The 13,978-nt window shown below is 41.7% G+C and overlaps 1 protein-coding gene across 7 annotated transcripts in view; it reads left to right on the forward strand.

Moving 5' to 3' along the window:
• Positions 1–3,876: 3,876 nt before the first annotated feature.
• The window catches only part of IQUB (IQ motif and ubiquitin domain containing), a 49,722-nt gene continuing 39,620 nt past the window's right edge, over positions 3,877–13,978 (forward strand). The window contains exons 1-6 of one of the 7 annotated variants that reach the window (XM_042843999.2): positions 3,877–6,103; positions 8,562–9,571; positions 10,268–10,402; positions 12,456–12,623; positions 12,735–12,910; positions 13,189–13,344. In XM_042843999.2, the coding sequence (XP_042699933.2) occupies positions 8,566–9,571; positions 10,268–10,402; positions 12,456–12,623; positions 12,735–12,910; positions 13,189–13,344 (1,641 nt within the window). In that variant the 5' untranslated portion in view covers positions 3,877–6,103; positions 8,562–8,565. Of the gene's footprint in view, positions 6,125–6,299; positions 6,604–8,561; positions 9,572–10,267; positions 10,403–12,455; positions 12,624–12,734; positions 12,911–13,188; positions 13,345–13,978 lie in introns of those variants that run through there. The other 6 variants (XM_042843993.2, XM_024109110.3, XM_065555703.1 and 3 more) reach the window with 6 other exon arrangements.

Below are 13,978 nucleotides of genomic sequence, written 5' to 3' on the forward strand. Positions count from 1 at the left end.
CAAGCTTAAAGTTGTATACATTTAGGATACTGGAGAAATGGTAAGGAGAAGATGGTTGCGGAGAGTATACAGGCAAAGAAACTAACTAGACTTGTAGTAGTATCATCCCACTTTGTTTTGCTTGTATATTTTTAAATATTTGACATATCTGTTTAGAGTGCATATTCTTTGGGGTGGGGGTGTATTCCTACTTTTACAGCACCAAGCATGTATTTGGGAGAGTACTGTAATACACAACAAAATATATATTTTATTAATTTACTAAATTTGTAGAATTTCTAAATATTTCTAAATTTATATTTATACTGAATTGAATGGACCGAGAGCTGTTACAGTAGCTGACCAGTTGATGTTTTCAGGACAAAATTGCTAGTTTATATTTTGTAAATATCTGAACATTTACATTTTGAATAGTGAAGTTCTAAAATATTCAATTTAAAAGATTATCGCCAAGTTAAAGTATCTTTTGGTTATGTTAATAAGAGGTTTTTAATAGACCCCCCCTCCAATTTTTAATGGGTTCCATAGCTTAGCTGGAATTGTTTATTTGCAGTATTGCTACTGATCCACAATGTTTTTTTTTGTTTTGTTTTTTTTATTAAATGGTAAGGGCTAGTATCTTCCAAGACAAAGCCACTAGATGGCATTCCACATGAGGACTGCAGTTAGGTAAAAGCAATTTTGTCAGATGACACATGCCAAATGATTGTAAGTTGAATGAGGGTGAGCAATGTCAGATGATGAAAGAGGAATTAAAATAAATGGTTTTAGATAGGATATCTCCATTAATTTATTTATCTCCTAGAACTGGAAGGGACCTTGAAAGGTCATCGAGTCCAGCCCCCTGCCTTCACTAGCAGGACCAAGTACTGATTTTGCCCCAGATCCCTAAGTGGCCCCCTCAAGGATTGAACTCACAATCCTGGGTTTAGCAGGCCAATGCTCAAACCACTAAGCTATCCCAGCTGATGTGAGATGAAGATATGCAAATTAGTATGAATTTTCATATTGCATTTAGTAGTTTTCCCATACACATCATAAAAGGAAAAAAAAAAAAAAAACACTTTGCTCTTATCATGTCTCCAAAGTGCAGTAGCAACTGAAACACAAGGAAAAAATCTTGCACCAACTCTGCTGAAAACAAGAAAAGGGATGTAGTACCGGTAGTAGTTAAGTAAAAGTATGTGTTGTAGTCTTCAAAACTATCTTTTAGTCCTTTCTCCCTTCTTCACGTACACAAGGTGTGTCTGCAGTGTTTTTGACTTTAGTTAACTGGCAAATTACCTCACAGTTGCTAACACATATTGTAAAGTTAGCTGTGTTAGTCCTAGGACATGACACAAGGCGGTGAGGTAATATCAGCTATTGGACCAATTTCTGTTGGTGGAAGAGACAAGCTTTTGAACTTCATAGAGCTTCTGAAGGAGCTTAAAAGCACGTCTCTTCCACCAACAGAAGTTGGTCCAATAAAAAATTACCTCACCCACATTTGTAAAGGTTAGTCTGTTCACTCCCTAATTGTTCCAGGCTACAATTTCTAGTTTTTGATTAAAATTGTATACTTTTAAAGTTTTGGAAATCACTCTGGAACTAACAATTGGGGAGTGTCTAGACTAGCCTGTACAAATGTTAACTACCTCGAGTTAGCTGGGAATAAATTAATTAGTGTTTTTTTTTTTTTTAACACTTTAGTGAAGACAATCCTACAATTCGCTAATACAGGTTTTCCTGCTTTCTAAACTGTTACTAAAAGTTGAGAAACAGTTATGGCTTGTTCCTATATTAAACCCTGATAATGAAAATAATTGCAAGTGGGTTTAATTATCTCGGGCTGTAGCTACACTATGGAGATTGTGCTAGCTGTACTGTTGACATTAACTCCTTCCATCAGCGCATGTTTTCTGTTGGTGTAGGAATGCCACCTCCCTGAATGAAGTTAGATATGTCCACAGAAGCATTTTTCCATTGACAATGCTCAATGTAGATGCAGCTAGGTTGGCATAGTTATATTGGCTGGGTGTGGGTTCCCCCCCATCCCCCACCTTTACTGATGTGGTTATGGTGGTAGACCAAGCCTCAGAAAACAGCAAGTAAATCATATGTGCTCTGCATGATAAGATTGAAAATTTAACTGATTTTATGTTGTGGATTCAACATTAAATACCAGTTGCTAGTAGTAAAGTGGGAACAAGTAATGAATTAGAGCTCTAAGACGAATTGGTGTGTGCTATTTTTTTAAAATAGTGTCCATTTTCATTTCACTCTTTATGCTAGCCAGCAAAAAATGCATTCTTGCAGAACAGGGAAGTGTAGCAATTTTTTTACTTTACACACTAACTCAGTAAGATAAATGTATATATTTGGTATTTAAATCCAAATCACGGCAGTAACCAGCAAAGTACACATACATTTTACAGAGAAGAGTTAATTTGTCAGATGTAATATTGTACATCTATAAATTAAAAGTAATTCATTCTAAGACAAATGTGCTAGCAGAGCATATTTTAAAGAGTGCCAAAATAATTAATCTGTTACCACTTGATTTCCAGCATGATTAATGGGACAATATATGATAAAAGAAAACATGTTATAATTATCTGATGTACAGTATGGCAACTCAGAGCAAATTTTAAAGTTAAGAAACCTCACCTCTTTAAAACTTTGAATTTACATATTGACTTTCATCAGAAAATCTCAGTTTTGTGTAGGATGGGACTTAATGCAAGAGTTCAGAGCTTATTAGACTACACAATGTACATATTGCCATGTAACGGCAAGTGTGAGTGAGGTCTCCATTGCTAATACCTCATCTGTTGGGAGTAGCTATGCTCTGCATGGGACCTAGTTGTTGTTGGTGACTGCAGGAACTCTCCAGGGTTTGTGCATTTAAAAAAAAAAAAAGACAATTGAGTGCTGTCTACAAAACATACTGCTAGTTTATTTATATACAAGTGAACGACTGTTTCTCTGTCCCAAAGAGTTTGCAGCCTCATATAAAACACTTTGGGGGAGGTGGGGGAGGAGAAACAGTGGACAAGAGTGGGAGAAGGAAATGAAAGATTTGTTAAGCCTGTCATTTAGACATCAGGGAGCCAAACATGATGAGACAGATGGGAACTAAGTTTTTGTAGGGTTTCGAAGGTGAGAACTATGGGATTGAATTTGATGCTGAAGAAGCCTATGAAGGAATTCAGACACACTGGCTATGGTCATTGTGGTAGGAAAGTGGATGATTTTTATAGCTGTGTTTAAGGTTGAGAGGTCAAGGAGAGAGAGTCACTAGAGAGAATGAGTTTGTACCCGTCCACTGTCAATAGCCTGACCTTCTCCAGTCAGGTTTCAGGCCAGGTCTTGGAATGGAGACAGCTGTTGGGATATCTCCATATTTCCACTGACGAGAAGGCCCATATTCATACCTATAAATCTGTCTATGGTATCTGATACCATACGGCTATGGCATACTATCTGCAGGATACCAAAGGAGGTTACACTCTCTTACCACTTCAAAACTTTTCTCCCTTGGTATCCTGTTAATTGATTTATCTCCTTAGAGACCTAACACTTGATAAATCCCCCATCCTTTCATGTATTTATACCTACTTCTGTATTTTTTACTTCATATATCTGATGAAGTGGGTTCTAGCCCACGAAAGCTTATGCCTAAATAAATTTGTGAGTCTCTAAGGTGCCATAAGGACTCCTTGTTTTTTTTGCTGATACAGACTAACACGGCTACCACTGAAACCTGTTGGATGCTTAAATAACTATAGCTGCAAAAACACCCCCTCCTATTTTTTTTTTAAATTTAAAACATCTGCATGAAATTAACACACAGGCTATACACCTTCCTGTTGAATTATTTCATGAGCCATGTCTTCTTGATCTCCAGGTTCGATTAGTGCAACTCATTTTTCCTTATTATGAACATGCAGCATTTAAAAACAAACCCTTTACACCAGAATGCAGCAGCCTTCCTGATCACCAACACCAGCCACTGATAGCACATCACCTCAGTACTCCAGTCACTGTTCCTTACACAATAAACAATCAGTTTCAAAGTCTGTCCCATTCTGCAAGGCCCTCCATAGAAAGTGGCCCCGGGTGTCTCAGAGACTTTCTGTGACAGTGACCTCTCAGCTTCATTCCTCCAGACCTATGAAATTGTTATCCTCCAGGGTAAAATTCAGGATGTTCTGGAAAGGGCCACGGCTTTGGAATACATGGCTGAAGGAAATTAGAATGACATTTGGAAGGAAGTGTAAAATTCATACCTCAGCTTAGGGTTGCACAACTAATAGTAGCAAGAAAGAATGAATCAACGGAGGCAAAGGCAAGAAGGACTGTGTGAGAGAGGGTAAGAGAGAAGAGTAATACATGAGGATGATGGGGAAAATAGCCCAGGCTGGTGTGGGGGAAATGGGGAGAACATTATATAGCTGACCTATTTTGAATATGGTTATTCACTCTTTGGGAAGCACTGAGATACTGTTATAATAATCTTGATAGAGAAATGAGGTGTGAAATGATAAAAGGGTTTAGTGATGGAAATGGAGAGGAGAAAAACATAATTTAGTGACTCAGTTTGAGAAGAGAAGACCAAAGTGATAGTGCTTGATCTTGTGGAACAGGAAAGGTAGTAGGGTTGCTGAAAATAGCAAACAGGAAAGGAATGATGGAAATAGATTTGGAATAAAGATAACTTCATTTTTCCACTGTTGGCTTCAATTTTTCTGACATCCAGGAGAGGACAGAGCTATGAACAGTCAGGCACGACTGATTCACCAGAAGGTCAGTGGGGAAAACCTGGTCTGCCACGAAACCACAACGCTCTAAATTCTTGCACTAGGCCTCAATGACTACTCTTTAGAGCAGTGGTTCTTAACCTATTTACCATTGTGGGCTGCATCCAATATTACCTGTATGGCCCTGAAGATGTCTCATGGGCTGCAGCTATGGGCTGACTGGACTGCAAGTTGAGAACCACTGCTTTAGAGGCAAGTGAATGTTTGCACAGCAGTTTGAATATGTACAGTGCTATGGTAAGTAGTAGTAGTAAGACACAGCAGAAAGTCAAATGGTAGTTGGGTTGGTGGTGAAGGTTTGTGATGAATGAGGGGTATCGCCATTCCTTTAAAAAGTGTTAATTTAAAAGACTAAATTAATAGATCAAAATATTCACATAATGTCAACAAGTCAGTCTTTGCACTGTAATTTGCACACTAGTCAAAATAACCAGAATACTTACTCAGGATATTGTTAGTAACAAGTGGAAGCTCATTAAGGGTCAGTTCTGCATTAGCTGTAAAATGTTTAAGCTGCAGCACTGCCAACACATCAACTGCCACTACCTTGTGGCATCTGAACACTGTGTGTGCACATATTAATATTTTTAATTTAATATAATATGTGTCATTTAGGTTACATACACTATTTGTGGGCTCATTCAGATAATGCATTTACTTGTTTGATAAGCGTCAGAGCAGGTTCTGTGTATAACGATGAATTGACATCTGATGAAAGGTCGCATTTTCAAAAATGTGCGTGCACAATTATGGGTTTTGCACGCAGGGATGATTACAGCTCAGGCAAACGAGGTGCTCACTTGCATCTCTACATGTTCTTCAAAGGCAGGCCCGCCACTTGAATCTAAACTGCGTAACTAATCACGAATGCTGCTCACAGAGCACCCACCTGGCTCACGGTTCAGTGCAGGTAACCAGCACTGTATTTAGCGAGAGGCTCGCTGGGCTCCAGAGCGAGCCCCAGCCTTTTGCAGGCCCGTGTTCTCCCCTTTGTGTTAGTCACGAGATGCTGATGCAGAGCCTGGACTGGAGCGATCACACCAGCTAGAGGCCGTCGTGTCAGGCGCAGCAGCCCCCAGAGTAGCGCGAGCTGGTGTCAAACCGGATCCAGCCCGGGGAGCCGGCTCGGCTCCACCCGCGCGGCCCTCCAACTCTCATTTCCTTCCCCTCCACCCTAGATCTCGCGAGAACGTGTGGAGTTCGAGGTTGCCATGGATACAACGACAACCGACCGGCGCTCAAGACTGCTGGGGGAGAGAGGTGGTTTGTCCGGGAAGCGGCCCTGAAGCTTTGGGGCTGAGGTAAAGGGGCCTCGACTCGGGGTATGACTCAGTCCCGAGTGAGAGAATCATGCGGCGCCGGCATAGAGGAGCGGAGCCGCTGCGGGAAGCGCTACGCGTACAAAAAGGGGAGGCCGGCGCCTACAGCTCCCAGCATGCCGTGCGGCGCTCCCGCGGTAGGGGCTAAGGAGGCGGAGCGGCGCAGTGCATGCAGGGAGTTAGAGTCTAACGGCTGTACCTGTATTTGTAAAATGGGCTCTATGAGCTTCGGGGGCTGCGGTGCATTCTGGGAGCTATAGGCCCTGTGGTGCATTTTGGGGCTGTACTTCATCAGCTGCTGACTCAGGACAGTGTAATGGGGTCACAACCCGCAGTCCCAATGCCCGAATAAAACCATGTTCGGGGCTTGGTGGGGCAATCTCAACTGCATGATGGCAAGGGAGAGGTGCAGAGGCAATACGATGGTGCATTGGCATCCTGTTTCATGAGCTTGGTACAGTGACTGCCCATCAAGCATCAAGGTAGCATGACACTGTCATCAGGAGCCCGGCACACCCCTACAGATCCACTGAGGCTGATAGCGAGGCGAGAGCACAGCTGGTGGGAAAGTCACTCTGAGCTCCTTCCGCTGTAGCACAGAGAATGTTGCTGAGCTGTGCACATAACAGATGCAAAAGAGATGTTCCTTTGCCTTAGGCCCATTAGCAAGGTCTTACTGACTGAACACTCTTCAAAAGGGTGACTCCAGCTTGCATTAGTTACATTGTCTCTCTTACCATAAGGTGTTTTCTACGTATTTTGCTATGAAAATAGACTGGATTCAGGTTCACTTGGCCCACATCGTGGGTTGAGTATCAGAGAAGGAAATTATAAGCAGCTACCATCTCTAGTGAAATTTACTTTGTGAGGTCTTAATTGTACCCGGGGGGGATTTTACCAACTAATGGCTAGGCTACGCTCTACTCCGTGCTGATTAGGCCTCAACTGGAGTGTTGTGTCCAGTTTTGGGTGCCACATTTCAGGAAAGATGTGGACAAATTGGAGAAAGAGCAACAAAAATGATTAAAAGTCTTGAAAACATGACCCACAAGGGAAGATTGAAAAAACGGGGTTTGTTTAGTCTGGAAAAGAGAAGACTGAGAGGAGACATGATAACAGTTTTCAAGTACATTAAAGGTTGTTACAGGGAGTAGGGAGAAGAATTGTTCTTAATCTCTGAGGATAGGACAAGAAGCAATGGGCTTAAATTGCAGCAAGGGAAGTTTAGGTTGGACATTAGGAAAAACTTTCTAACTGTCAGGGTGGTTAAGCACTGAAATAAATTGCCTAGGGAGGCTGTGGAATCTCCCTCTTTGGAGATTTTTAATAGCAGGTTAGACAAATACCTGTCAGGAATGGTCTAGATCAAGGGTGGGCAAACTACGGCCTGCGGGCTGAATCCAGCCCGCCAGCCGTTTTAAGACGGCCCTTGAACTCCCGCTGGGGAGTGGGGTCTGGGGCTTGCCCCGCTCCGGCACTCCAGCCGGGGAGCAGGATCAGGGGCCGGTCCACACGACTCCCGGAAGCAGCATCATGGCCCCGCTCTGGCTCTTATGTTTAGGCTGTGACCTGTCCATGAATTTTACTAAAAATACCTGTGACTAAAACTTGGATGGGGGGTGCTGGGGGTGGGGGGGAAGGTCTGTGGGTGCTGGGGGAGGTGGCCCGGGACCCTGCAGCGGGGGAGGGCCAGGCTGTGGCGCATGGCCAAGGACCCCTGCTGGTGCTGGGGAGGGGGGAGTTGGGCCACGGCACATGGCCCGGGACCCCTGCTGGTGTTGGGAGGGGAGGGTTGGCAGGGCTGGCAGGGGCTCCCTAGCCGGCTTTGCGTCCCTGCAGCTCCTAGACGGCGGAGGGGCACAAACGCCAGCTGCCGCAGCTCCCATTGGCCGGGAACCTCAGCCAATAGGAGCTGCAGGGGCAGGGCCTGCAGACAGCACGCAGCACGGAGCCTTCCCCCTCCGCCACCTCCACCACCTATGAGCTGCAGGGCCACCCTGAGGTAAGCGCCCCCCGCACCCTCTGCCCCTAGCCCCTTCCCACACACCCAAACTGCTGCTGCTGGCCCAGGGGCTGCCTGGCTCAGGCAGCCCCTGAGCCAGCACCAGCCACTGCAGAAGTCACGGAGGTCACAGAAAGTCATGGAATCCGTGACCTCCGTGACAGACTCGTAGCCTTACCTACGGTTAGTGAAAATGATTGGGAAGGTCTTGAGCCCACTGTTGCAAGGATTGGTAATGCTTTTCTTTATGATCCAAAGATTCAAGCCACCATTAAATGGGCAGTATAGTGATAGACATGGTTAAGTGTGTTTGGTGATTTAAAGTATCCATATGCTTGGGGATAGGCACTATGCAATTCTAAAATAAATAAAAAAAGTTTGTGAATTATTATGCTTATTCATGCAGCAAGCTTAAAAATAGGTAATCTTACATTTCAGGAAAATGGCTGATCCAAAGGAGGTGGTGGATAGGGACAGTGAAGTAGATAAAACTGAAGCATCAGACACTGAAAAGCAAATGATAGAACACACCCACACAAAGCCACAAGCAGAAGACGATATAGAGACTGATCACAATAGCACTGCAGAGGCGTCGGTCCTTCTGAAAGCAAGGACAGATGCATCACAATCAAATGAGGATGGACTACAGAAGGAGCAGGAACCAGCTCCAGAGGCTCGCGGGCAGGAACCGGAGCAGGAACCCGCTCCAGAGCCTCATGGGCAGGAACCGGAGCAGGAGCCAGCTCCAGAGGCTCGCGGGCAGGAACCGGAGCAGGAGCCCGCTCCAGAGGCTCACGGGCAGGAACCGGAGCAGGAACCCGCTCCAGAGCCTCATGGGCAGGAACCGGAGCAGGAACCCGCTCCAGAGCCTCATGGGCAGGAACCAGAGCAGGAGCCAGCTCCAGAGGCTCGCAGGCAGGAACCAGAGCAGGAGCCAGCTCCAGAGCCTCGCGGGCAGGAACCAGAGCAGGAACCCGCTCCAGAGCCTCGCGGGCAGGAACCGGAGCAGGAACCCGCTCCAGAGCCTCATGGGCAGGAACTGGAGCAGGAGCCAGCTCCAGAGGCTCGCGGGCAGGAACCGGAGCAGGAGCCAGCTCCAGAGGCTCACGGGCAGGAATCAGAGCAGGAACCCGCTCCAGAGCCTCATGGGCAGGAACCGGCTCTTGAAGAACAAGAGCAGAAAAGCATAGAAGGGCAGGAACCAGCTCTTGAACAGGAAAATGATCTTGCACTGGGTAATCAAGAAGAATTGCTTGAAAAAGGTGAACAAGGTGTATCTGAGCCAACTGCTCCATTAACTGAAATAACTGAAGAAATTTCTCAAATTACTACAGAAACATTTGCTAAGTTGTTAGCAGCTGAAATAAACAACTTAGGTACAATGCAACTGGAGGCTTTGGAATCTGAGAGGTCATTGCCAGAAGTGATGACAAATGCTACAGCAACAGGTATAAAGTTTGCCGCACGTAAAAATTGGTTGTTACTGCCATCTTTTTACAAAAGCTGTATTACCATATTTATTCACAACTTGCCAACAGTTTCTTGGCTTTTTCTCATCACCTTATTGAGGCAACATGGACTCCAGCCAATATTTGGTATTTTTGGTGTAAAAATCAACTTCAAACCATATTATATTAATAAAAATTGTGTTCCACCATATCCACCTGCTGGAACACCAAATAAACCGATTAAAGTAATATTTTACTCCTAACCTGGTAGCGAAGTGTAGAATAAATGAAAAGTGTTCTATATATTGATCCCTGTTTCTCTATGAGCTAAGATCAAGCGTAGTACCTGTTCTCTTCATTGAGAACCACAAAATAAACTGAGCAGTTCTGTCATACTGGCATGCAAGGTCACACAGTAGTGCTGCCATTGTTATGATTTACATTCCGATTTGTTTACATTTTGTAATTTTGGTGTAAATCATTTTAAATATAACATTTATAATATAAATGTATTTCTAATATATAGATATACAATTTACACTGTTATGCACATGAAGCATATATGAATGGAGGAGAGAAAAGTGCCTTATGCATATTGCAAGAGCTGAGATGCAGTTTTTCAATCTAAATAAAAGGATATTTATAATCCTTCTATTTAATGTAGCAGGAATTGGAATCTCTGTTTATTTTCCTCAGTTAAAATCATGTTGGTTCCTGATATCCAGAGGATCACAATGGCTTTTAACATTGACCAAACTGTAGGGAAGCTCAAGCAATGCTTTGCATCACAGCTAAAAGTACCAAAAGATGTCTTACAGGTCGGGTTTCAAGGTACGTATTACGGATATATTAAAAACTTCCTTTGTTCTTCAGCCCTATTAAAAATAATAAATGGTTAGGCCCCGATCCTGCAATTGGATCATCAAAGGCAGACTTCTGTGGGGCTCCACGTGAGTAAAGGAGTCTGATCATGAGGGTTCAATTGTAGGATCAGGACCTTATTTTGTACTCTTAGTAGAAATATATTTCTGGCATATAGTAATTTAACAGGCCTGGTGTCAGATCATTGAAATCAGTAGAATTACCCCAAGAATGATTTTACCCCTGAAGGAATAGGATTCAGCTCACACTCACTCAAGTGTTTTGTCTCTGCATGACAAAAAGCAGTAAACATTTATTTCAGTCAGTAGATATATCTCTGAATACACTGGGAACAGGTCAGTTGAATAAGAAGTTGCATTTTTACATCAACTCCTCACAGGAGAACCACACTTCAAACATTTTTTGTTGGTGAACCAAACAAAATCTTAATATATTTCTAATGATGCAAACATGTTTTTTATTATTATACTCTAGTTATTTTCCTTAAACGTTTCACAAAAATATTACCTCAGGGTTGAGAACAAAGTTGGAAAGTTCCAGACTCTTTTTTTTTCTACTTCAGAAAACTTAGAGTAAGTGAAATCTTAGAGCATGTCTGATTTAGTAGCAGAGCGCTAGGTAGGACTGGAAAGGAAACAGTTGGTGTTTTGTGGTTACAAGAACTAGAAAATGAGTAAGATCCAAGTGGTAGAGGCTGCTCTGGAAAATTACTATTCTTAATTTTTTCCTTTGTGGCAATGACACAGAGTAGATGGTTTTCCTGGCATCTGTTTCTCAAAACTTGCTGCTTGAGTCAGTTTTCTTTCTTTCTTTCTTTCTTTCTTTCTTTCTTTCTTTCTTTCTTTTCTTTTTTCTTTTTTAGTGGAGGATCTGCAGGAGCAGAGATGACCAAAAAGTGGCACAGAGAGGCTCCATGCTGGGCAACAATGGAATTGGCAGGCTAAGCTTTTCAAACCTGTTACAGTGGCATTAAAACACCTTGTCAAAACCAGTGGAGACTCTCTAACAGACCTAGGGCTCAACTTCATGTATTTTAGTAACATCTTTCCATTAAAGAAATATGAACCATTTCAAATACATTGATACAATCTGCCATTAATTTTAATCTGAGTTAGTGTTTAAACCAGAGGTCTGCAGCAGAATATCCAGTGTATTTCAGCTTTCTGGCCAGTTTGTTTATTGTGCACACACAGCAATTCTGCACACACATTAGCAAGTTTGTAAATAGAAATATTAAATAGAAAATACTATGTCCAAGATTTTCAAAAGTGACTAGTTAGTTTGTGTGTCCCAGTTGTTGGCTGCCCAACTGGAGATACCTTTCAGAAAGTGCTGAGCACATAGCCTGTAAAGTGTCTTAAGTTGGGCAGCCAAAGTCTCAAGAAACTTGAAAATTTATTGCTTATGAGTAAAATATTCCAAAGTGCTTAAGTCCCATGGAATTCTGTCTGCTTTTACCTTTCCAACTGGTGAATCTAGCCACCAAATTTTAATTATCAGGGGACTGGAGCGAGGGCATTCTGAGTATGTTTTAGAATAGAGGTGCTCTGTGTAACCCAGAAATTTTATTTTTAGTTTTCATATTAAAACTAAAATGTATTAAAAGCCATTCAGCAGAGTTTTTACTAATATATTAAATCCTCAAGGGGGGGCAAAGAGTAACTAAATGTAAGAGCTAGAATTTTAGATGTATTTAATGTTAACAAATAAGATAAGTAAATACATAAATTGCTGTGCCTTTTTTTCTATAAAGTGAATATGAATGATTTTTTTCTCTGTGTGATGGTGACAATGCTACATCTGACATCTTTTGGGGCAGAAGTACCACAAATTTTCCCTAAAGTCAGCGGCAAACTGGCTCAAAACACCATGATTATTCTTTTATATGTTTCACTAAAATCATCTGTAGTTTTTATTTCTTCCTGAGGAAAATTCTTAACTGTATCCTCATTTTTTAGAGAAGAACACCTTATATTGTTAATTTTTTTCTTTTTTCTTTTAGGGAGGCTAATTGAGGATAGTGAGACTCTAATGGATATTGGAGTTAGGCCTCATGGCACTATCCAGATTGAGATGTTCTCTCTTGATCCAGAACAGTACCCAATCAAAGCAATTAAATTGCAGCAGGACTACAACATGCCTGATGTCATAACTGTGAGAGTGCAAACAGGTCAATAGTGTTTTTCAAATATGCATTAATATTAATATTTGTGTCAAATTGTAATCAGATTACTTACAGAATAGTATACAATTGTATCTAATGATTGTTATATCCGAACAGATTCTGACACATTCCAAGATGTAGCAGTAGAGATTGAAAGACCTACCTATCGTAAACCATTTCTGGGAGGATTTAAGCATAGGGTAACAGGTGTGGAATTTCATAATGCAGGATCACAAACAGTACCCAAAAAACGACGTGACAAAGGAATTAAAGTATTTTGCAGGGAGACACAGGTAATCTTTTAACAGTCTTTCATTTAGAACCTTTTCTGCTAAGCAGAATAGAATATTGACATTGTTGTCAGAAATTAAGCTGACTGGAAAAATAATTGAGCATAAATTGGAAATAAATATCAAAATAAGCAGTTTAACTTAAAAACAAATAGTTGTTAAGATTAACTTGCATGATTTTAAGTAGCCGACTTTCATTTTAATTGAAAAAAAAATACAAAAATCCTCAGTATAGGTTGTTATGATGTCATATTTTAACATAAACTATATTTTTGTTCCAGACCGTTGTGGAGAAAAATAAGCGCCAACAGACTAGAAATACAACCTCCACACAGATGACTAAAATTGGCCTCTATGTGTCAAACATGACTGACAAGCTAATAGAACCAAGAACATATCTTACAGCAGAAGAATATCATAAACAAAGACTTGATGCAGTAAGTTCTTATCCATTTATCTGTAAAGCAACACATTATAGATATGACGGGATAAGTGTTCAAAGAATGTGTTTAAAGATGAATGGCAAAAATGCCTGTTAATCTTAAAACTTTATTCTTATGATTGCCAGTGGGGTAGGGAGAAAGCATGTATCCGCTAATTTACACTGTTATCAGCATTGTATTTTAACAACATTGAGATCATCATTAGTTACTGCACATCTTGAGAAATTTGATCTGCAGACTTTGTGGTTTCTCTCTCAGAATGAGTGACATCCCAACTGCTATGTATAGAAGTTTGTCTAAACATGTTTTCATTTCCTCATAGCTTTCTCATAAAGTTTCTTTAGTTAGGCAAATTGTATGCATAAGTATACATGACTCCACAAGTTGATCCATGGAGGCACCATGGTCTAATAAGATGGAGCACTGGACTGGAACTTTGGAAATCTGGGTTCAGTTCCTGGCTCTGCTACTGAGCTATTTCCTTGTTCTGGGCCTCCATTTCCCCACTGACTTTTTTTTGTAATGATGAAAAGTGTTATATATGAGCTAGGCAGTATTGTGATTTTGATCAATGAGAGTGGTGAGCACCTTGCGGAACTGGGCCCTGAATACATGACTGCCCCCTTAG

The sequence above is a fragment of the Chrysemys picta genome, chromosome 1, assembly GCF_011386835.1.
Source record: "Chrysemys picta bellii isolate R12L10 chromosome 1, ASM1138683v2, whole genome shotgun sequence".
NCBI lineage: Eukaryota > Metazoa > Chordata > Testudines > Emydidae > Chrysemys > Chrysemys picta.